This window comes from Rattus norvegicus, chromosome 16 (assembly GCF_036323735.1).
Source record: "Rattus norvegicus strain BN/NHsdMcwi chromosome 16, GRCr8, whole genome shotgun sequence".
NCBI classification, from domain to species: domain Eukaryota; kingdom Metazoa; phylum Chordata; class Mammalia; order Rodentia; family Muridae; genus Rattus; species Rattus norvegicus.
The window spans coordinates 58421344-58443635 of NC_086034.1; the positions used below are offsets into that span (position 1 = coordinate 58421344).

At 38.7% G+C, this 22292-nt stretch overlaps 2 protein-coding genes across 12 annotated transcripts in view; one reads left to right on the plus strand and one right to left on the minus strand.

Moving 5' to 3' along the window:
* The window catches only part of Mtmr7 (myotubularin related protein 7), a 90928-nt gene extending 76589 nt beyond the window's left edge, over positions 1-14339 (plus strand). For all 6 annotated transcript variants that reach the window (NM_001107312.3, XM_063275429.1, XM_063275430.1 and 3 more), the window contains 7 exons: positions 1147-1256; positions 2326-2451; positions 4069-4118; positions 6488-6688; positions 9451-9591; positions 11118-11244; positions 13492-14339. In NM_001107312.3, the coding sequence (NP_001100782.2) occupies positions 1147-1256; positions 2326-2451; positions 4069-4118; positions 6488-6688; positions 9451-9591; positions 11118-11244; positions 13492-13854 (1118 nt within the window). In that variant the 3' untranslated portion in view covers positions 13855-14339. The remainder of the gene's footprint in view (positions 1-1146; positions 1257-2325; positions 2452-4068; positions 4119-6487; positions 6689-9450; positions 9592-11117; positions 11245-13491) is intronic.
* Vps37a (VPS37A subunit of ESCRT-I) overlaps positions 13459-22292 on the minus strand; it is a 43976-nt gene continuing 35142 nt past the window's right edge. For 3 of the 6 annotated variants that reach the window (NM_001024867.1, XM_008771289.4, XM_039094386.2), the window contains 3 exons: positions 21681-21824; positions 20608-20688; positions 18950-19229 (listed from right to left, as the gene is read on the minus strand). In NM_001024867.1, coding sequence (NP_001020038.1) covers positions 20608-20688; positions 21681-21824 — 225 coding nt within the window. In that variant the 3' untranslated portion in view covers positions 18950-19229. Of the gene's footprint in view, positions 13972-18949; positions 19230-19515; positions 19748-20607; positions 20689-21680; positions 21825-22292 lie in introns of those variants that run through there. The other 3 variants (XM_063275236.1, XM_063275235.1, XR_596484.4) reach the window with 2 other exon arrangements.

Here is a 22292-nt window from a genome sequence, read left to right on the forward strand (position 1 = left end):
CACACACACACACACACACACATACACACACACTCTTGCAGTAACAGTAAGTGAAAAAATAGGCCATGAATTTGAAGGGGAATGGAGAGAGGTATATGGGGGTGTTTAGAGGGAGAAAAGAGAAGGAAGAGATGTAATTAATCTCAAAAAGAGGAAAGACTGAAGAAACTGAGGCTTAAGGGGATGAATAACAACTGTAAGATTACATAGCACTTACTGACAGTTGAGAGTAGAAAGCTGAGCACCTGGGTTTTGTACTGCATGGTTTTTGTACTACATGGTTTTTACTACCTGGATGAGAGCATCATAGAATATACTTAGGCTCAAATCAAGCCATAGATCATTATTTAATTTTTCCAGTTTTATATGTAAGACTTCAAACATGGTCCATACTCATGGGTACTCATAAGGTTTGAAATGCTGTGTTGGAGATACATAGAATATTAGCTCTAAGGATTTTAGTTTCTTACGTTAAAACACAAGATGAGTTCTTGACATCACCCTTTCTTGCTGATAATGCTTTAGAAGGGCCTGTATCCTTGCTTTGGATGTATTAAGATAGATATCGTTGGAATCCTAGCTTTTCTTTTAGTCAAAGGACCTGGTGCACGGGACCAGGAGCAAAGGTATAGACCTCATTCTGTACACAAGTTACATTGCCACCTAGTAGGCTGCTGGCAAAAGGCACTGTATCCTTTCCATGTAGGGAATATTTTTAGGATAATTCCATCTTGAGTTCTTGTAACAGTCCTAATATAAAGCATTGAGGTGGTGAAACGTTCTAATTGGATAATTGCTAGAGTCAGCATTGTGATGATTTCCCCTCTGGCATTCTGGAGATGAGTGCTCCTTAGCTGCACAATTGTAATATCGTCACCAGAAAGGTAAGTGGATGATCTGTGCTGGACTTTTGCAACAGAAGCAGTTAATGACCTTCATTACTATTAGGATTTTCATAATAGATCCAGTGTGTCCCATGATCAGAGAAAAAATTAACAGTGACTCAATAGAGTCTAATTTTATAAACTTGGATTTTTGTTGACTAGCTGGACTGTATCTACTAAAGCTAACAAGTCACCTATAATATGGTCATGTAGAATGAGAGATTGCCTTAATTTCACATTTGTAACAGGATTTTTCTTACAGTATGTGAACTTAAATCTCCATCCATGAGTGATTTCCTATGGGGGCTCGAGAACTCAGGCTGGCTGAGGCATATCAAAGCCATCATGGATGCAGGGATCTTCATTGCAAAGGTTTGTGAAGGCACAGGAAAGAGTAAAGGGGTTAGACACAAAGCTAGTATAACCTCAGAGCATGGCTCTCCTGTATTCACATATGGGTAGCAGGCTTTGCTGACCTCATGTGGTGAACGTGATTTTGTGAAAGAGTGCAGTGTGTAGATAACTGTGTGTTAACACAGTGGTCGAATGCTAAAATATTTCTGGAATATTCTTTCATCAGATTTAATCTTGGATAAAGGAAAGAATTTTCTGTAGGAGACTGTACAACTCCATGGGAGTCACCTCAGTGAGAGGGGCTTAGCTTATATTCAGTAGATCCTGCTTTTCAGTCATGACTTAGGCAAATGCTAACAGATTCTATTCTGCCATTGGAAGGATCTTGCTGGAACTTAAATGTAAACTGTGCTTTTTTAAATATAAAATGTTTTTATGTAAAGTGTTTAATAATTCTATTATGATATTGGCTGTTTTCTATAAATAAATTTCTTAGATTTCCGCCTAAAGATAACCATGCCTTTGTGGTAGTGATGCCATTTATTAGCTATTTACTGTTGCTTAGTACCTGCTATGGTGCTGTGGTTGTGGTAGTAAGCAGTATGAAGTCAAGTCTCTTACAGAAGTGACACATACTCACACACATAAAAGTATAATTTCAGTTACTGATAAATTTCCCAGTGCAAGGCAGCAAAAGATGCATACAGTTCCTGATATAATCTTTACCTTTTCTTCTTCCTCTGAACGTATTACTTGGCCCTCTTTTTATCTGTAACTTCATAATTTGATAAATTAGAATTTATGTACCTTTCCTTTTTAGAAAAGGCCTGTAGCAACCCCAGAATTTCAGGAAGGCGTAACTTAGGTTGCAGGTGAGCTGGGGACAGGTCATGAAGGTGTGTTGCATAGTGCATAAACTTGTATTCAGTACATTTGTTAATTCGTGGTGATTTGAATGTTGACTTTTATATGTAATGAGAAAGAAAGAAAAGCTTTGACCACTAGTTCTAAGAAGGCTGGGCTGTGCTAATTCCAAGATCCCTTAGTCTGTAGCCAAACCTAATAGTCACAGTGATTGTCATTTCAGGCAGTTTCAGAGGAAGGGACAAGTGTGCTTGTCCACTGTTCTGACGGTTGGGACAGAACGGCCCAGGTGTGCTCGGTGGCAAGCCTGCTGCTGGACCCTTACTATCGGACTCTGAAAGGATTCATGGTGAGTCTGGTGAGAACATTTCTGAGGAGGCAGTGCCTTGACCAGAAGTGCACTTCATTTTCAAAATCTTGTGTCTTTTTTTTCTAAGCAGCATTATTTTTCTTTTAACTAAATCAGCAAGGTTCATTAAAAGGGGAGAAATTGAAACAGGCTTGAAATACATTAATACTGAGGATATTGAAATTAGTTTAGTTCAATGCTCCTAGGTGTGAATTCAGGAGCAATTTAAAATATATTTAAAAATTTGGAAATTAATGATTTTTATACACAATTTGTTATGAGTATTTAACATGAGGTAGTGTATGACTATCAACAGAAAACATGAGAAAAACATTTAAAAATTCTGTATTGTACATACAAATAGTTGGGATGAAAAAAAAAAGAAACAACATTCACTTTTAAGTCCCTGTTTTCTAAGTGGTCTTTGACAGAACTGGATGATAGTGTAGAACTTCACTGTTTCCTATCTTTCTGGAATTGGGAACACATCTTGGAAGCTGGAGCCTTTCTGGTAGACATCACAATAAGATGTTGAAAGCTAGAATCTTTCCGGTAGACATCACAATATGACGTTGACTTCAGCAACAGTTGCCTGGGGTGTGATGTTATGAATGAGCTGGCAGAATTCCTTCAAATGCTTGGTCCACCCATGCTGTGACCTGGTACCTGCCTCTTGATAGAAAGTTCTTCAGTGGATCCTGAATCCGCTTGGGACAGAGGCTGACAGGAACTCCACAAAAAACATCTGTATCACTGACTGTTGTTGAGACTCATGTCAGCTGGCGACAAGGCAGAAGAAGCAGGACACTTCTTCAGAATCACTACTTTAGACAATTGAGATACAAATGTTCCTGCCTCGATGTTTTCCTGAGCAGACTAGATGCCTTTGTTTAATTGAGAGCGTCAATGCCGCCATGAGTCTTTTTCTTTCCTACACTAGAATCTTTCCACATTAAGCCATTACACTTATAAAAGGCACTTAGAGTTGTCAAGGGCAGACTTCAGCTCTTCCGTGGATTTCTAAGGAGTGATATTAATGAAATTATTCCATATTATTTCATTAACATTTGTTAAAAAGAAAACAGCATTCCATATTGGTTAACAGATGAGGTTAAGAATAGAAAGAATAGGATATGAAGTACTCCCTGATCTTTGGAGGACATTTCATCTGTATTCCTCTCTCTAGAATGGTGGGTAATAATAGCTGTCAAACAAGATGACAGCAAGCATGGTGTCTGGCACACAGGAGGACTGTGGGTAGTTACTGTAGTCTCACACGTGTCTTTTAATGTTTATGTAGTAGGCCTTCATTCTGGATGCACTCTGGATAATGTGGTTAAGATTTATTTACTATTGTTTTATATAGGAGGTTTGCTTGAAAGAATATGTGGACCTAGAGTGGTGGACAGTTGTCAGGAGCCAGATGGCCTGAAAGTGCGTCCTCTTTAGAACATCAAGTGCTCTTAATGAATCCTCTCCTGTTGATAGCATATTCTTAGTCACGTGGGATTTTCCTCTGCTCCCAGTAATGAGTCCTTTTTTTATTAGTTTGGTTCTCTTATATTTCTCTTAGAAGCTTCCATATTTATATTCCTTTTTTCTTGTGTGTGTGTATAGGTGTTAATTGAAAAGGACTGGATTTCCTTTGGACATAAATTTAATCATAGGTAAGCATTATGTTTTTCTTTCATTGAAAATAGATTTATTTTTAATATACTATATCCTGATTCATTTTCCCTCTCTACTCTTCCCAGTTCCTCCCCATACTCCTCCCTATGTATCTAACTCCTTTTTACCTCTCATTAGAAAGCAAACAGGTATCTAAGGGATGATAATAAAATAGAAGTTAAACAAAAAATAACTAAGTTGAAATAAGACAAAACAAACAAAAGGAAAAGAGCCTAAGGTACAAGAAACAGATATAGACACAGAGGTTTGCACATTCAAGAATCTCTAAAAACACAAAACTGGAAGCTGTACTATATACAAACCTGTACAGTAAAGAAACAATAAAAGATAAAAAAAAAGAAAAAGAAAAATCAACCCCCCTGGCATAATGTTAAGCGACAAGGATCCTCCAAAGATGCTCTTGTCTTCTGCTGGTCACGTGCTGCTGGACATTCAGTGCCCTTAAGAGTAGTTTGTTTCCCTAATGAGATTCCCCTGGATGAAACTTAAATTTCCATTTGCAAGTGGTTAGCAATTGGAGAGAGCGTGTGGATTAGGGATAGGAACATGTACCCTCTTCCGTTCGTTCTAGGGTCCCATCTGGTGCAGGTTACCTCAGTCTCAGTGCATTCATGTGTGCTGTATTGATTTAGAGGGCCTTGTTTTCTTGGTGTCCTTCCTCCAAATCCTTATAGTTCTTACAGTCTTTCTGCCACCTCTTCTACAGGACACATACAATTTAGGGCTGAGTGTTCTTAGGTCTCTCACTCTCTGCGTATAGTCTGGCTGTGGGTATTTGCATTTTTGCCATCTCTGATGCAGGAGAGCTTTTCTGACAATGGCTGAGCAAGTGCTGACCTATAAGTCCAATAGAATGCCATTATGTGTTATTTTATTGCAGTTCTTTTAGTAGAACAGTAGTAATTGGTTTTACCCTAGATCCTTGGGCTGTCCAGTCTCAGGATCGTAGTTATGCAGGCAGTGTTCAGTATGGACCCCATCTCAAGGAGTGGGCCTAAGTCACATCAGATGGTGGTTGGTTACTCCTACAAGTTCTGTGCCCCCATTACACTAGCACTATTTTGTAGGTAGGTCAGCATTGTAAATCCAATGGCTTGGTGTCTGTTTCTCCTTTGGTAGCATACAGAATACCTTCCTGGACTCAAGTCACTAGGGTGTAGGCATCAGTCTATTTTGTAAGATTCTGCTGTGATATAAGATTTGCTGTTCTGCATTACTTATTCCTTGTTCTTTGGGCGGGGAGGGGTATGGTTTTCTTCCTTAGATGGAAGTTTTCCTTCTAGTGCTTTCTGTAGGACAGGATTTGTAAATGGATACTGCTTAAGTCTTTTTTTTTTTTTCTTCCACCTATGTTGATTCAAAGTTTTGCTGGGTATAGTTGTCTGGGCTGGCATGTGTGGTCTCAGGGTTTGCAGAACATCTGTCCAGGCCATCTGGACATTCTCCCATTGAGAAGTTAGCTGTTATTCTAATAGGTCTGCCTTGATGTGACTGTGTCTTTTTCCCATGCAGCTTTTAATTTTCTTTTGTTGTTGTTGTCTCTCTAGTGTTGTATTGTGTACCATGGGAAATTAACTACTTTTTAGTCCTCTTAGGACGAATGGAAACTGCCCAACCAGATGTGATCCTGGTGAATGTGTGAATTCTCTACCTTACATACTGAGGAAGGTTTCCCCCTGAACCTGGAACTCTGATCATACTAGTCTAGCTACTGAGCCTTTAAAAAAACCTAGTGCCACATAGGGCCACTGGGGGGTCCCAAGTAGAGTGTGCTTCCAGCCACCAGGGGCTGACAGAGGGATGGGGACTGTAATGGGACTCAGAGGCAGGGAGGGCTGGGATAGCCACAAGGAAGGGGAACCTGGTCCCAGAGCAAGGTTCAGCGGAGTGGCACCTTCAAGCAGGCTGCTACAGGTCTGGGGATGAGACCCAGGGTTATTTCTAAAAATCATTCACTAGCAGTCTCAATAGAGAAATGTGACTGGGAACAACACTGCAATGTTGGATCTGTGGTCAACTCTGCTGAAGAAATGGTCTTTACAGCCAGTAACCCAGCAAATGTTAAGAATTGCTTTACAATTGCTTCTGTATCAACCTAACAAACCTCAAAAGTAAATTTGGAATAAAAAAATATTATTTGTCCAGGAAAAGTTACTTGTCACACACATTCTCTTTCCAAACTTTCATTACAATCTTTATCTTTTAACTGGAATTTTAAAATTTATTTTCGTATTTCATCCTGTTTTTTTATGATTTACTTAGGAATTAAAGTGGCTTTTATGATAATCTTTGCATTTATAGCTTTCTAATTCAAACAAAAAAACTCATACGATACTTTGTTTTATAGATATGGCAATTTAGACGGTGACCCAAAAGAAATCTCTCCAGTAATTGACCAGTTCATCGAGTGTGTCTGGCAGTTAATGGAACAGTTCCCTTGCGCCTTTGAGTTCAATGAGAGGTTTTTGATTCACATTCAACATCATGTTTACTCCTGCCAGTTTGGGAACTTCCTGTGTAATAGCCAGAAGGAGAGACGAGAACTCAAGTAAGTTTTGGTGTCCAATTTTTAATGATTTTGGCAACTGTGCATTTCATATAGATTTTCATAATTCTGAGAACTATTTAATTGAGTTACAAAATTATTCTACATTTTTTTCTATTCCTGACATTTAATAAGTGCTTTAAATATTACTTACCAGATCACAAAATATGTGATTTCTGTCTGAATTAGATAGGTGATAAGACTTGACACTAATAATTAAAGGAAACTTCTGGAATTAAAGAAATTAACTTTGTCTTTTAAAAAAGCTAGACATTTGATAGAGATAATAAAAACTTCAAATTAAATGGAAAAGTATACTTGAAACTGAGGCCATTAGGCTTTTACTTTTTTTATCCAGTATATTCTGTGTACATAGCAGTTGATGAATTTGATTATAAAGACATTTTTATTCACATAGATCCTATACAGTGCCTTTCACTCCCTCTGAACCCCCAAGTTACTTGCGATGAAGCATCACAGTAAATAGCCTATAGTATAGAAAACAGGAACTCAGGGCTTAGAACTCACGATCTTTGCAGCTGAGTACCACCACACTGGACAACTCCAGCCAGGTTAGATCAAAACTGTGTTGCATTAGTCAAGGCTAGTATCTGAAACATGGAATCTCAAATAACATTATGAATTAAGGTGATTTAAAAAGTGCAAATTACTTTTTGAGCTCCTTATAGCATGAAAATAAATTTTTAACTGTACTGTGTTGTATATGGCATCCAGTTTAATTGTGGAAAACAATGAGTTCACATCAAGTAGATTTCAGTAAATTTATGCCATCTGGAGTGGAATAGAACATGATTTTTTTTCTTCATCAAACATCAAGTATAATTTCTACACAGTTCATGCTTGTTCACAGAGTGGTTCCTGTACAAGCACGGGAACCGAAGATCAATGCCCAGAAATTGCATTTAAAAACAAAACAGAACGAACACTGGGTGTGTAGCAGCACACTTATAAACAGTTTATTTTAGGTGTGTGTTTTGCCTGAATGTAAGAATGTGCACTGTATGTATGCCTGATACATGCAGAGGCCAGGAGTGGGTGCTGGATCCCCATTACTGAAGTTAAGGGAGGTATGCCACCATGTGGTTACTAGGAACCGAACCTGGGTCCTCTGAAAGAACTGCTTAGCCAACCATCTCTCCAGTCTGCTTGGTGTGCTTATGATCCCTGTGCTGGGAAGTAGACACTCACAGATCCTTTTAGATCTCTTGGTTCAGTGAGAGATCTTTACTCAAAAAAACAAGTGGTATTTGGGAGATGAATCAACGGTTAATTTTGTCATAAACAGGAGGACAGGAGTTTGGGATCCCAGAACTAATGTAATACCCTAGAGCAGCTGGCTAGTGAACTGTGAGGTGGGGATGTGACTGAGAGGGCCTGCTTCAATGAGTAAGGTAGAACAGGTAAGGATGATTCTTGACATCAACTATAAGTCCCCACTTGTACATACACACACATACATACATCTGTCCATACACCACCTCATGCACACTGAGAATGGAAAAAGGGTTCACAGTTCCTGAAGGAGGCTCCCGAGGTTGAATGCTGGCCTTTGATGAAGCTATAGCATGCCTGAGTAAGAATGTGCACACAGCAGAGCATACCCTTTAGTCTCACTCATGTTTCTGGATAGTCTGTGGTCTGTTGCACTAGGATAGCTAATCATAATGGCTTTCAATACTGGCTTTTCTAACTAGCTGTGAGATTTGGAGACTACTCTCCATTCATTTATCTCTTCATCCAGAAAATAGGATATAATAGGAATTGTGGATTAAATAAAAACAAAACAAAACAAAAAGATATAACCAATGTTTCTTTAAGTACTCAAAATAACCAAACATTTTGTCAAGGCTAGTACAGAGAGTAGTGGTATGGAGACTATTATAAAAATGTTTCTTCACATGAAACTCAAGACGGATGATCAAAATGTGAATGCTTCACTCCTTCTTTAAAAGGGGAACAAGAATACCCTTGGTAGGGAAGGGAGAGGCAAAGATTAAAACAGAGACTGAAGGAACACCCATTCAGAGCCTGCCCCACATGTGGCCCATACATATACAGCCATCCAATTAGATAAGATGGATGAAGCAAAGAAGTGCAGGCTGACAGGAGCCGGATGTAGATCGCTCCTGAGAGACACAGCCAGAATACAGCAAATACAGAGGCGAATGCCAGCAGCAAACCACTGAACTGAGAACGGGACCCCCGTTGAAGGATCAGAGAAAGGACTGGAAGAGCTTGAAGGGGCTTGAGACCCCTTATGAACAACAATGCCAAGCAACCAGAGCTTCCAGGGACTAAGCCACTACCCAAAGACTATACATGGACTGACCCTGGACTCTGACCTCATAGGTAGCATTGAATATCCTAGTAAGAGCACCAGTGGAAGGGGAAGCCCTGGGTCCTGCTAAGACTGAACCCCCAGTGAATGTGATTGTTGGGGGGAGGGCAGCAATGGGGGGAGGATATCACCCATAAAGAAGGGGAGGGGCAGGGATTAGGGGGATGTTTGCCCGGAAACCGGGAAAGGGAATAACATTCGAAATGTAAATAAGAAATACTCAAGTTAATAATAAAAAAAAAAAGTTTCTCTACCATGCCAGTGGTAAAGTCACTGATAAATACTAATTCTTTTCCAGCTTTAATGTAAAATACTTGTTATTTAGAAGAACCAAGATTGGTCCATTCATTCATTCATTCATTCATTCATTTATTTATTTATTTATTGCCTTTCTTTGAAATAACAGGATTCAAGAAAGAACTTACTCTTTGTGGTCGAACCTGTGGAAGAATCGGGCTGACTACCTCAATCCTCTGTTTAGAGCTGACCACAGTCAGACCCAGGGGAGCCTTCATCTGCCTACAGCTCCATACAACTTCACATATAAGTAAGCCTTTAGAAACTTGCCAGATGTGGTTTGCAGCTAACTGGTAATGACTTAACATTCAGAGGTGTATGAAGTAAAAGCTCCGAGGTAACTGGTAATGACTTAACATTCAGAGGTGTATGAAGTAAAAGCTTCGAGGCTTTGCTGGACATAAACCCGTCAGAGAAGATGCGTGGCTGTCAATGGTGGCGTGCCGTTTCTCTTTGCACTGCTCTACATGTGAGATTCCCTTCAGAAATCGATGCGTTAGAATAAGGCCTTTAACAATACAAGTTCCCATCATGGTAACTGTTTGAAGTGCAAGCAAGGAAGTTAAAGAGGAGAGAAAAGTCCTGTAGAAGTAGAATTTGAAACATAAGTCTGGAGGAAATACCTGCCTGTGGAAACCATGGATTTGTAAGATTAGGTACTGGGGTAGGGGGAGCAACCTGGCCTTCACAGGTTCTAAGAAGATTATACTACATGCCTACTGCATGCTTTCCAGTAAAGATATACTACATGCCTACTGCATGCTTTCCAGTGAAGATATACTACATGCCTACTGCATGCTTTCCAGTGAAGGTATACTACATGCCTACTGCATGCTTTCCAGTGAAGGTATACTACATGCCTACTGCATGCTTTCCAGTGAAGATATACTACATGCCTACTGCATGCTTTCCAGTGAAGGTATACTACATGCCTACTGCATGCTTTCCAGTGAAGGTATACTACATGCCTACTGCATGCTTTCCAGTGAAGGTATACTAAATGCCTACTGCATGCTTCCCATGGCACTCACTTCTGTCTTGTATCAAGGTCTGACACACCGCCTGTTCCATTCCTTAAGATGGTTTCAGTCCTGGTTACCTCAGTATTATCTGACAGCACAGCAGAATATTAATTCTATATGAAAATGCCTGCATAGCTTGTGCAGAATAGCACTTTTTAAGACTGATGGACATGTGCTGCAGTTATTTGTATCCCAGCTAATTCATTAATAGCCCATAACTAGTGGTTATAACTACATCACTGCAGCTCAGGCACTGTTCTCTGTGCTGCAGATAAGATACCTTGTCTCCGAGGCATTTTTTAATAGGCCTAACGATACCCCCAGCATGAGATTTGTCCCATTTGCATTCCATAGTGCTTTACTGTCTAGAATAGACTTAGTGAAAATGTAAATGTCAGTTTCTGTGGTTGCAATAAGGTCAAAGCTATTGTAAGTTTAAAGGCCAGATTTTCTTTGCAGCAATAATTCTAACTATAATCATAAGATCCTCAAGTCCACTGATAAAGTTTGCTTCTTCAGTCTATTATAGAAAAACATATTATGAATGTTCTTAGTATTAATATAAAATTACTCTTCCTAAGAGATGTTAACTACTCTAGAAGATACCAACCTGAAATTATTACTTTTAGTGGTTGCTTTTTCAACCTTGTAACTTGCTGTTGATTATTAATATAATAATATTGTTGAGCTGTGATACTGAAGACTTGGGATTGTGGGTTTTCAGACTGGGATATGTGCTATTCTTCCTTCTCAGGTTTTGGAATGGGATGTATAACCGCTTTGAAAAGGGGCTGCAGCCTCGACAGTCTGTTACAGATTACCTCATGGCTGTGAAGGAGGAGTCCCAGCAGCTGGAGGAAGAACTGGAGTCCCTAGAAGAAGTAATAAGTCTTGCTATTATTTATCTTTTCCTGTGCGCATTTCTTGAATATTACCTCAAGGAAGACCCTTAAGATCTAGAACATAAATACAGCACAAGCCATTTTTAAGTCAGTGGGTCAACACCTAGACAATGAAGCCCAAACTGAAAACTGTTCAGTCATCTGTGTTAGTTTTTGTCTCACTTCAAGTTTGTAGAAATACTTTATTGGTCAGTACATTTTATTTTTCCATCTCTCTCTCCCTCCCCCCCCCCCTTAGTTTTCTTTAAGAAACAAAAAACAAAAGTTCATGAAAATGTGAAAAGGCAAAATTGAATACATTCAACTGAATTGAAACCTGCTGCTCCATTTTAAAAATTACATATTAATACTGCATTGACATATAGATAGCTGAGATTGGCTATGCAGTTTTCATTACTGGACAGAGATGTTGTATTATACATAAATTCCTATTTCTTACTTGCTGTCTTCATCTTAGTGAGTATTATTCATTCTTCCCCATTTATCATAAACTCTACTTTAACATTTGCCCAAGAACTGGGTATAAATTCCTATTGTTTGGAATCTGTATTTTCAAGTTAGAATAAATGTTTTAAATAGAATGAGATGCGGTTGGGGGTGGCTTAGTGGTTAAGAGCACTACTCTCAGAGAAGATCTGGGATTTGGTTCTCAATACCCAGTAGTGGCTCACAACTATAGGTAACTACCGTTCAGGGGCTCTGGTGCCTCTTCTAATCTCTGATGCACGTGGGGTACATACGTACATTCACATTCAGGCACACCACTGGAGCAGTAGCTCTGTGTTCATCAAGATCACTACTTTATAATGAGTCCTGTTGCCTGAGTGCAATATCTTCCAATCCACATGGTCACATGACCCACGAGACCTTGGGCTAAAGAACAAACTCAGAAGTGAGATGAGCTGCAGATTTAACTTAGAGTTTTGGAGGCCAATTTATTTTTCACAAACACATCCAGTTTTCTAAATCTTAGGATCCTGCTTTTTTTGACAAAATTTTGACTGAAAATCTGTAAACTTTAGAAACAAGATATGTAGAATATCAAGAGTACCTTAATATTAAATATTGCTTTATTTCTTTAAAATAGCTAAAGTTTCTTAGCTCATCCTTCCAAGATTTTCCCATAATGCATCATAACTCTTTCTGTTCTTGCTCCCATTTAACTCAACATTTTCTGCTTCTTGCCTTTGTAGCATTCTAACCGCCGCAGTCTAGGTTCTGTGTTTTCAGTCTTGTTATAGGGCTTTCTGTGCTCTTTCCCTCAAAGCCATCCCTCAAACCCATGTGTTGCTCTCTCCATGTGTGCTAGGCCTGCATCTGGGTTCATTGTGTTCCTCTATGTTCCAGCACAGTTCTTCTGCACTAAAACCAAAAGCCCTTAGGAATGCTTCTGCATGTGTAATGTTTAGTTTTCACATACTCCCCTACTTATATTAAAGGATACAGAGGTAAAATGTGTCTGGAGCAGCCCACAGTGATCTGGTGGAGGAACAGTTCTGCCATGGTAAGAGTGTAACTGAGCCCTAAGAAGCAGTGAATTACTGACGCATGACCACAGGTGCATCGTGACAGCAGAAGAGCAAAGGGGCACATGTTATCAGAGACTTGACACAGAATGACACAAAATGCAACTCTTGGGAGGGGGAATTAAATTGTGTACTTTGAAAGGATGCATTTTCTACGGAGTCCTATTTGATGAGATAAATACCTCATTCTTACCTTACAAAAACATATTTAGGGGATGGAGAGGTAGCTCAACAGCTAGGAGCACAGACAACTCTTCCATCAGACCCAGGTTCAATTTTTAACACTCAAATGGCAGCTTACAATCATAAAGGGATCTAACAGCCTCTTTTGACCTCCACAGGTACCAGGCATACACATGGTATACAGATTTATGTACAAGCAAATATCCATATGCATAAAACAAATGTTTTAAAAATGAAAAAAGTTTAGAGTTAATGATGCAAATAATTATGTCAATATATAGTCATTAAAAAGGTGTTGGGGACTGCTTCCAGGCAGTGTAACCATATTGTATCGTTCACATTGGAGACAATCTGTCAGGGTGCTTACTAACATCCTTATCTGAGAGGTGAAAAAAGCAAGCCTCTCAGTTAATTTCGTTCTTAAGTTATCCTGGACTGGGAGGGAGTCAGTAAGACATGCAAATATATATGTAAGAATAAATTGTGAGTTTTCTTAAAGTTGTTATTTATTTTTTAGAGGCTGGAAAAAATTCAGAAAGTCCATTTAAATGGCGCCAAAGTGAAGAGTAAGCAAAGTGAACCCAGCAAACACTCGGGGTTTTCTACCTCAGACAACAGCACAGCCAACACTCCTCAGGATTACAGTGGGAACATGAAGTCCTTCCCATCCAGGAGCCCCTCCCAGGGTGATGAAGATTCTGCTCTGATTCTAACCCAAGACAATTTAAAAAGCTCAGACCCCGATCTTTCAGTGAATAGTGATCAAGAGTCTGGGGTGGAGGATTTGAGCTGTCGGTCTCCCAGTGGTGGTGAGCATGCACCCAGTGAAGACAGCGGCAAGGACCGGGACTCTGATGAAGCTGTGTTTCTCACTGCCTGAAGTTTCCCTTTGGAGTTCCAAAGTAAAAGACAAACACTTTCAAATTAAGGGGAAAGTGCAATTCGTAATAAAAATGTTGAGAAATGGCAAGTTCCATCCAGAACCATGAAATTAGAGCTGCGAAAATGAACAAAAAATAACAATGCTTTATCAATAGCCAGTTGTTTTATCACAGTATAATAAAGACTGATCACCATTCCCGAGGCTCATCAGACTATGAAAATGATATTCACTACAAAGGACGTCTCTTCCCCTAAGGTTGTCCAGACAAGGCTTCCCTGGCACAGCAGCATGTCTCTGCTTCTAAAGCCCTCCTCTCTTGTCTCTCATACCTGTTAATGTTTGCAGTTTTCTTTTCACTTCCAGATATGGTTTGCGTTCAGAGACATTTGACATTTCCTTCTGCCTTTACCCATATTTTAAAATATAAGTACTGAATACCTCTTTCTGTTAATAAATATATTCCTAAAAAGCTTTGAAATTAATCTTTTGAGTATGATAATCATTTTATTTTACCCCTCTGGAGTATCTTCTGCTTCTCAAAAATGTCTTTCTTTAACATGAATGTAGTACCTAATAACGCAGTAACCTCTCTCATTTTCTCCATCTCAAATCTGAGTCCAGACATTATCTCTTAGCAACCTTTCACTACTATTTCAGAGATTACACTTACCAAACCGTGAGGCACACCAACCTGATTCCAAATTACAACACTTTAAACTCAGTAGGTAATAATACATCAGCAAGGGAAAAGGTCAAGAACTAGGGAATTTGCTGATCATGTAGTTACTGTTCGCTTACTGTGATAAGACACCACAACCAAGGCAACTAGAATAAAGAATTTATTTGGGGCTCACAGTTTCAGAGGGTTAGAATCCACGGCCACCATGGTGGAAGCATGGCAGCAGCCAAGCAGGTACGGCATTGGAGCGGTGGCTGACAGCTCACATCTCGAGATGTAACCAAGAGGCAGTGAGAACTAACTGGAAAAGGCATGGGCTTTTTGAAGATTTAAAGGCGGCTCCCAGTACCATATCCCCTCCAACAAGGCCACGCTTCCTAATCTTTCCTAAACAGTTCCACCAACCAGGAACAACGCATTCAAATAGATGAGCTTTTGGGGGCCATCTTCGAACCCCCAACACATCTGCTAAACACAGGGAATAAAGGTTATAACACTTTTCATTTTACAAATTATATAGAAAATTAACGCTTTCTGTAACATTAGCAATATCTCATGACCATGGACTACTGAATGGCATTTCTGAAGTTTCTGTTAAAATACATTTAAAAAAGGATTTGAATTACGCGTTTGATCTGAAAACTCTTAATGGAGAAATGTTGCTGTGTTTGAACACTGAAATGTTCTTATGATTTTGCAATATAAGTACATTCTAATAAAGAGATACATTTAATTTTAGTTTTTTATAACAGTATTTTAAAGTGTGAAAATTTTTTATCAGATAATGTATTCAAATTTTTGGAAATAGAAATACAGTAATAAAAAAAGGACAAGATACTGAAGACCTAGTGTGAGTCATACACACATATCACATAATGTCATACAATATATAGTATTCACATTTGAAGACAGAATGACTTTAATATACTAAAGGCCTGTAGTATAAAAATATTGTTAATATAAAAATAAAGCAAGTATAATGCCTTTAGATGTTAAATTGAGCATTTTCTGTTGGAAAGTTTCCCAATTAAGCATATGGAACATTTACTCATTTCCTATAGAATATCTAATAGCTAATAAAAATAAAGACATGGGATGTAGTGGGTATGGCTTTTACAGCTTTAAAACATGAATCACTTCTTTTTCCTTTTTCCTTTTTTTTTTTTTAAGATAACATCTGACTGTGTAGCCCTGGCTGACTCAAAACTCAGGGATCTTCCTGCTTTTGCCACTTGAGTGTTGGCATTAAAGGTGTGTGTCGTCATGCCTGGTGTTTTTGACATTTTTATAGTACCCGCTCTTAGAAATATTGCTGCCTACGTTTTTATAGTAGACAGTAGGTCCACAACAACAAAGAAAAAACATCATCTATGGCAAACTGGACTATGTATGTATTTTAAATTATTACTTTTTAATGTGACACCTTCAACATCAGAGTCACACCCTTTTTGTTCCCTTCATCCTTTTACAAGACATAATTTAGGTATGTGTCCAAGGAGTCTTTTTTTTTTCTTTTAACAAATCAACACTGAAGCTACATACATGCTTACTGTCACCTCTCTTTTCAGAGTCCCTGGATAAATCATGGCCAATTCAACTAAAAATCTCTAGTACTATTATGTTCATTCTAAATGAAGCTTCAGTCATGAAGTGTTTTATTTAAGGTAGAGTTTCAGAGAATATAACTGACTTCGACATTACTTCCTGACCAGTAATAGTTATAGCTCAAGTGACTTACTACTTAGTAGTACTAAAGAATGTTGATCTTTTGAACAAGTCATTTGACAACTGGAAACTTCCTGAAGTGAGAGGAGCACAGAACAACAGGCGTCAGGCCTCCCTCTACCTTGTTTGTAACAAGGGCCTCGGTTGCTGCCATTCTGCCCACTATGAAAACTGGTCTGAAAGCTCGCTGGAATGAATCTCTCGCTCTCCTCTCCTGTGTAGAGTAACGGGATTAGCTACAGACCTGTTCCAGCATGTGCCAGGATCTTATACGGGTCCTGAGGATCTGAACTCCGGTACCTCATGCTTGCACGACACGTTAGCACCGAGCACCTCCCCAGCCCGTTTTCATTCCTTAAGAGGATGCAGGTCAGCTAGTACAGTGCCTTCCTCACAGGCACGAAGCTGAGCCCAGTCCGGGCTCCACATGAACTGGGGTTGGTGATACAAGCTTAGGCTCCTAGCACTCAGGAGGTGGAGGATCAGGACAAGGTCGTCCTCAGCTACATCAAAGTTAGAGGGCAGTCTGGGTTAGAAACTCTGCCTCAAAAGAACAGAAAGCACAAGCTTAATCTACTTCTTTCTCCTACAACAGAATCTTAGCTGTCCTTTAATTTAAATATATAAACTGTGGTCAAACAACCTTTGTTCTATATTGTGTTAATTTATTCTGAAATCTTCACCCAACTTTGACTTTACTGACTTAGTACTGTCCACCTGTAACTATCTTTGACAAATTGTACCCTGGTAGTCTAGTAATTCCTAAGCTTTCCTTTACAGTCTTCCATACTATACACTAAAGTAAAATCTGAGCATGTGCTTTGGTATTCCTATCTGTAGCCAAGTTTTACAAAGAAGAAATATGGCTATAAAATTACAACCATGTACTGCCTCCTGCAAATAAAGAACTCAAATTTACACTGGCATGTTCACATATTCACAAGTAATAACATATCCGAACTAGTTGGTCAACTTGTTATATATGTGCAAGCAACTGTGTGGTCAAATGTCTTGGTTTAATGTTTGGATTGTAAAGACGCTATCTGAACTTTGAAGGAGAAATTATGCTTCCTTACCTGACAATGAAACTTAGACAATTTAAGTTTAAAGCATGCTCTGGCCTGGGTGAGCAAGTGGGGTGGGTGGGTGTGTGTGTACGTGTACGTGTACGTGTGTGTGTGTGTGTGTACGTGTGTGTGCACATACTCGAGCTGTCTCTGCGTAGTCTTTCTACAATGCTGGAGGTGTTTAGCAGATGCTTAATAAAGAAGGCCTGCAAAGTGTCTCTTATTCTGGGACACCTCTGGTTGTTAAGAAAGCAACTAGACTATGACTGGCAAATTGTCTACTGACCACAGTGACTGCTGGGAATATTAAACACTAACACCAGTACACTCAGGAGAAGTCTTTGAATGTCCCCAAGTAGATCACAAATGTGAAACATTACTCCACAAGTTATCTCACCTACATCTGTATCAGGTAACAAGGTTAACCCTTGCCCGAGGACTAAGTACACGCCCTTAATAATAGTGCCAGGAAGACAGGCGGTTACAGTGGCGTAGCCAGCATTGGGTCTTACAATCCATGTGAATAAATCTCCCACAAACATGAAAAAAAATTTTTTTCAGTAAGAAAATATTTGCTTTTCTTAAAACTCTAGTCCCAAAACTCTGTAGAGTAAGAAAAATGAAGACAAGACAGTCCAATGTGTGCAGGCTCTGGAATGACAGTCACAGAGCGAAACTGAGCAATTATGTGTTCGGGGAGTCAGTGATTTAGATCCTACCTGACCAACCCCAGATATGTAGTTACTCATTTTCTTCTTTAGTTCTGTGACAAAATACAGAAACATTGCTGAATACATCTATGAATCAGAAAATTAAATTCATTAAAAATTAAGACTGAACATTACTTGTTATTATAAAGCTTCTTAGGAAAAAGAAATTTAAAAAATATTAAGTCAAAGTATTAAAATTTTACTGTTTTTCTCTAAATTTACCATTTCTTAACAAAAGGTTTTATTTTTTTTTTTACATTTGGAATATAAAAGGAGTATCATTTAACCAAGATTCATATATACTTAATTTTTAGTTAGCATGAAAGTCTGTATTGTAGTGGTTTAAGTGAAAGACAGTTTTTAAAATAAATAAAGTATCTATTTATGAGATGAATGGCACCTGTCTGTAACCCTGTACTGGGGGGGAGGGGCACAAGTTTGAGGCTAGACTGGGCTACACAGTACAACCCTGTTCCAGATCAAAATAAAGCCAATGTATTTACCTGTATTGCTCCCTAAATGTATCTTTAGTCTGAAAGTGAAACTGTAAGAAAGTAGATTCTTCTCTTATTTACTGCAGGTACTGTAGGTTGCTGTCTTGAGATGGCACCTTGGCAGGACTGCTGTTCCCTGACAGTGAGTATCTGAAAACTGCTCTGGACAGTTTCATCATCTGGAAAGAAAGATGTACGGCCGTGTGTGTGTGTGTGTGTGTGTGTGTGTGTGTGTGTGTGTGTGTGTGTGTGTGTCTCAGAGGGTGGGGTACATGACTTTTTCATAGCTGAAAATTTGAAAGAAGGCTGACAGGAAAAGAATTTAATAACCACTCTTGATAAAGAAATGAGGCAGCTTCAAGTTAAAACTAAAAATGTAAATCAGTAGTTTTATAAAATATTAAAAACTAGCTAGAATTACATGCATATATGTTTAATCAGGAATAGCAGAGGAACTTAAATACAGGATTTGTCAACAATAAACATCTTTAGTGCAAATAGTGCAGAAACTTTTCTCAAAACAAATATAGCAATCATTCTAATCTATACAAAATCAGTCTCAGGTGCATATATACTCTATAGGCATCTGGATGTCAGCCATGGTCATGAAAGGCCAATTCCTAAGTCATAAATAGAAAATAATGTGCTTAGGTTTGTGTCACATTTCTTTCTTGATAGTTCATGTTTTCAGGAAAATCTGAAATGAAAAAAATTTCAAATTTAAGATTATAAATACTCATTTCTTTATATTGTCTTCCTGTTTAGATATTATAACTGGGAGGGAACTCGATATTGACTGGGAGGGAACTGGGTTAGGAAAAGATTTCAGTGTGTCCCTTTCAATAATCTATTTCTACTTCTTGGGCTGGGGGTGAATACAAACAGTATAAAAATTAGCTCAACTTGGAAATTAAAATATAACACAATTCAGAAGTGATTGTAATAGAATAAAAACTAGAGATAAGAAATGCCTATTACCTCACCCTTTTCAAAAGAACCCCCATGCTCATCCTTGAAGTGTACTCCTTCAGCCGGGACGGCTGCAGGCGGGTGATTCATCCATCTCTCCTAGGGTAGGGATCTGTACTTCAACTCAAGACTCTCAGTACATGCCCGCTGCTGTGGCTGATGGGTGACTAAGGAAAGGGCTGGTGATGTAGGTCGGTTTTAGAGTGCTTGTTGAACACATGGAAAGCAATGGGTCTGATCCCAACACTACAAACAAAAATCAGACTTGATGCAGATATGAGAAACAGCCGGAGAAAGATTTGTTTTGGTTATTAAGTAGTTTCCAGTATGTCTCAGGAACTGCACTATACTTCCCTTATTTTGACTCTGTAGTAACTGTATTCTCCTTCCGTAACAAGCTCTTATTTAAGATTCTGGGGTTTGTGGTGTTTTAAAGAGAAGTACCCCAACAGTCCTTGATAGCTGATCACCTGGTGCTGTCTTGGGAAGTGGTGCAGTCTGGCTTGTCAAGTCACTATGGGTGGGCTTTGAGAGGTCATAGCACACTGTATTAATAGTCTGCTTTCTGCTTTATGTTTGTGGTTAAAGATGTGATCTCTTAGCTTGCTGCTCCAGCTGTCTGATGCTAAGCCTCCCTCACCATTATGGACTCTCCCTTACCAACCACAAACACAAATAACTTCTATCTATAAGATACCTTGGTCATGGTATTTTATCATAGCAAGAGAATACAGGGCAGGGTTTTCTTCTATAAACAAGACACTCCTAAAATCAGTAGGGAGGAAAAGGAAAGGACCTTGAGGGCTAGAAGATCATGGATGAGAAGATGATGGTAGAAGGAAGAGCATGGCTGTAAGCTAACCTTAGGAGAAATGCAAACTCTTGGTAAGGATACAGCAGCACTGAGAAAATAGCTAAAAGGCACCTACTGATATAGTCTTACTTACATGTTAATGTTTAGGATATAACTGTCAGTATTTTTAACAGTCAATGACATAATGATAGAATCATGTTAACAGCAGTGAACAGGCACTATTAAGAGCTATTCAGGTAAAGCATATTTGTACAATATATTGCCTTGAGATACTAGCTAGATAAGCACTTACCTAGAGAGGAGCATGGAACTGGCTGTGCATGGCTATCACCTGGTGAAGCTTCTCTTCTTTAGCTCTTCTACAGTGGCAAATCTAGAAGATAAATTATTTAAAATACCAATCACTCTTCCAACTACTTCCAACACTGAGACAGAATTCCAAGAATATTTTGTTAATATTCCTTTAGCTTTTTCACATTTAAGGTAGCTAGTAATTCCTCAGAATTTAGGAGGAACCTAGAAGAATATTAAGGTTTATTTGAAAAGTCTTTGACTGTAAACTTTCCTAATATTAAACCTTGATTAATTTCAAAACCTGTGCTTTAAAAAAAAAAACAAAAACTTAAGAACTAAACTTTGCTCTTGTTAACTATGGAAGATTAACAAACAAACTTCAGTGTAACTATACAGAATAGAATGGATCAGAAACCAATTTCTACTAATACTATAAACAGACAAATTACTAACCATCTCTGAATTTTGTCTCTAATGAAGAATGAAGCTCATAAAATCTGCCCTGTCTTCTTTAACAGGCCACATGCACAGAAGCATACCCTCTCACAAATACACCCTACACAAACATTTCATAAAACTTTCTAAATAACAAAGATGACTCTTCCAGAGATTGGGTAAATATTTAGGACTATTAAATATTTAGCATCAAATTGTTAAGCAGATTTTTCTCCCTTGGATACAATGGAAACACCAGAATAGAAGCTGTTCAAGAAAGTTCTAAACAGTATTTAAATTATTATTTTTTAATGTCTGTAAGTTATTATATATTTAGACAACATAAAAAACAGACTGTTTGCAGAAAAATAGTACAGTTGATTTGCCAGCTCCTGCTCAATGATTCAGTTGTTTCTGAATGAGAACTATCACTTGATTTCCCTGCTTGTGTACTCAGAACTAACAGGTTTAAAGCGACAGTAGAGTCCTGCTTTCCTTCCCCAAAGGAGCTTTTCAGATTCCTCTCAGTACTCAAAACTCCAGCTTGGTTAGTTGCTAACGATTTTTACTTATGCACACACTTAAATATTTTGATATTATGTTGTCACTCATCCTCAATTGAAGAGTATTACATACTGTTCTCTTTTCCTTGAAGCTATTGAGAAAATCATCTATTTCAGTTTTTCCCTCCAGGAAATCTTCGGCAATATTATCAGACTCCTCCTCAGCCTCATGTGCGGCTACTTTCAATCTTGCCTGTAGGGCACTTGCACTACAACTCTGAACAGAAAAAAAATCAGGCAATGCATTAGTCTATAATATCAGATGCACTGTAGGGGGGAAATGAAAAGCAATCTTCACATGGGTCTTCAGCATTGGCTGCTTGGATAGATTCTGCCTTAGCTAGGGTTTCTTCTCTTACTGTAATGAAACACCAGGACAGAAAGCAAACTGGGGATGAAGGATTTGTTTGGCTTACAGTTCCACATCACCATTCATCACTGAAGAAGGTTAGGACAGGAACTCAAACTGGGTAGGAACCTGGAGGCAGGAGCTGATGCAGAGGACATGGAGGAGTGCTGCTTTTGGTCTGTTTCTCATGGCTTGCTTAGCCTGCTTTCTTATAGAGCTCAAGGACTGTACCACCCACAATGGGATGGGCTCTACCCTATCAATACCTGATTAAGAAAATGTACTACAGACTCATACACAGCCCAATCTTATGGAGGTATTTTCTTAATTGGGGCT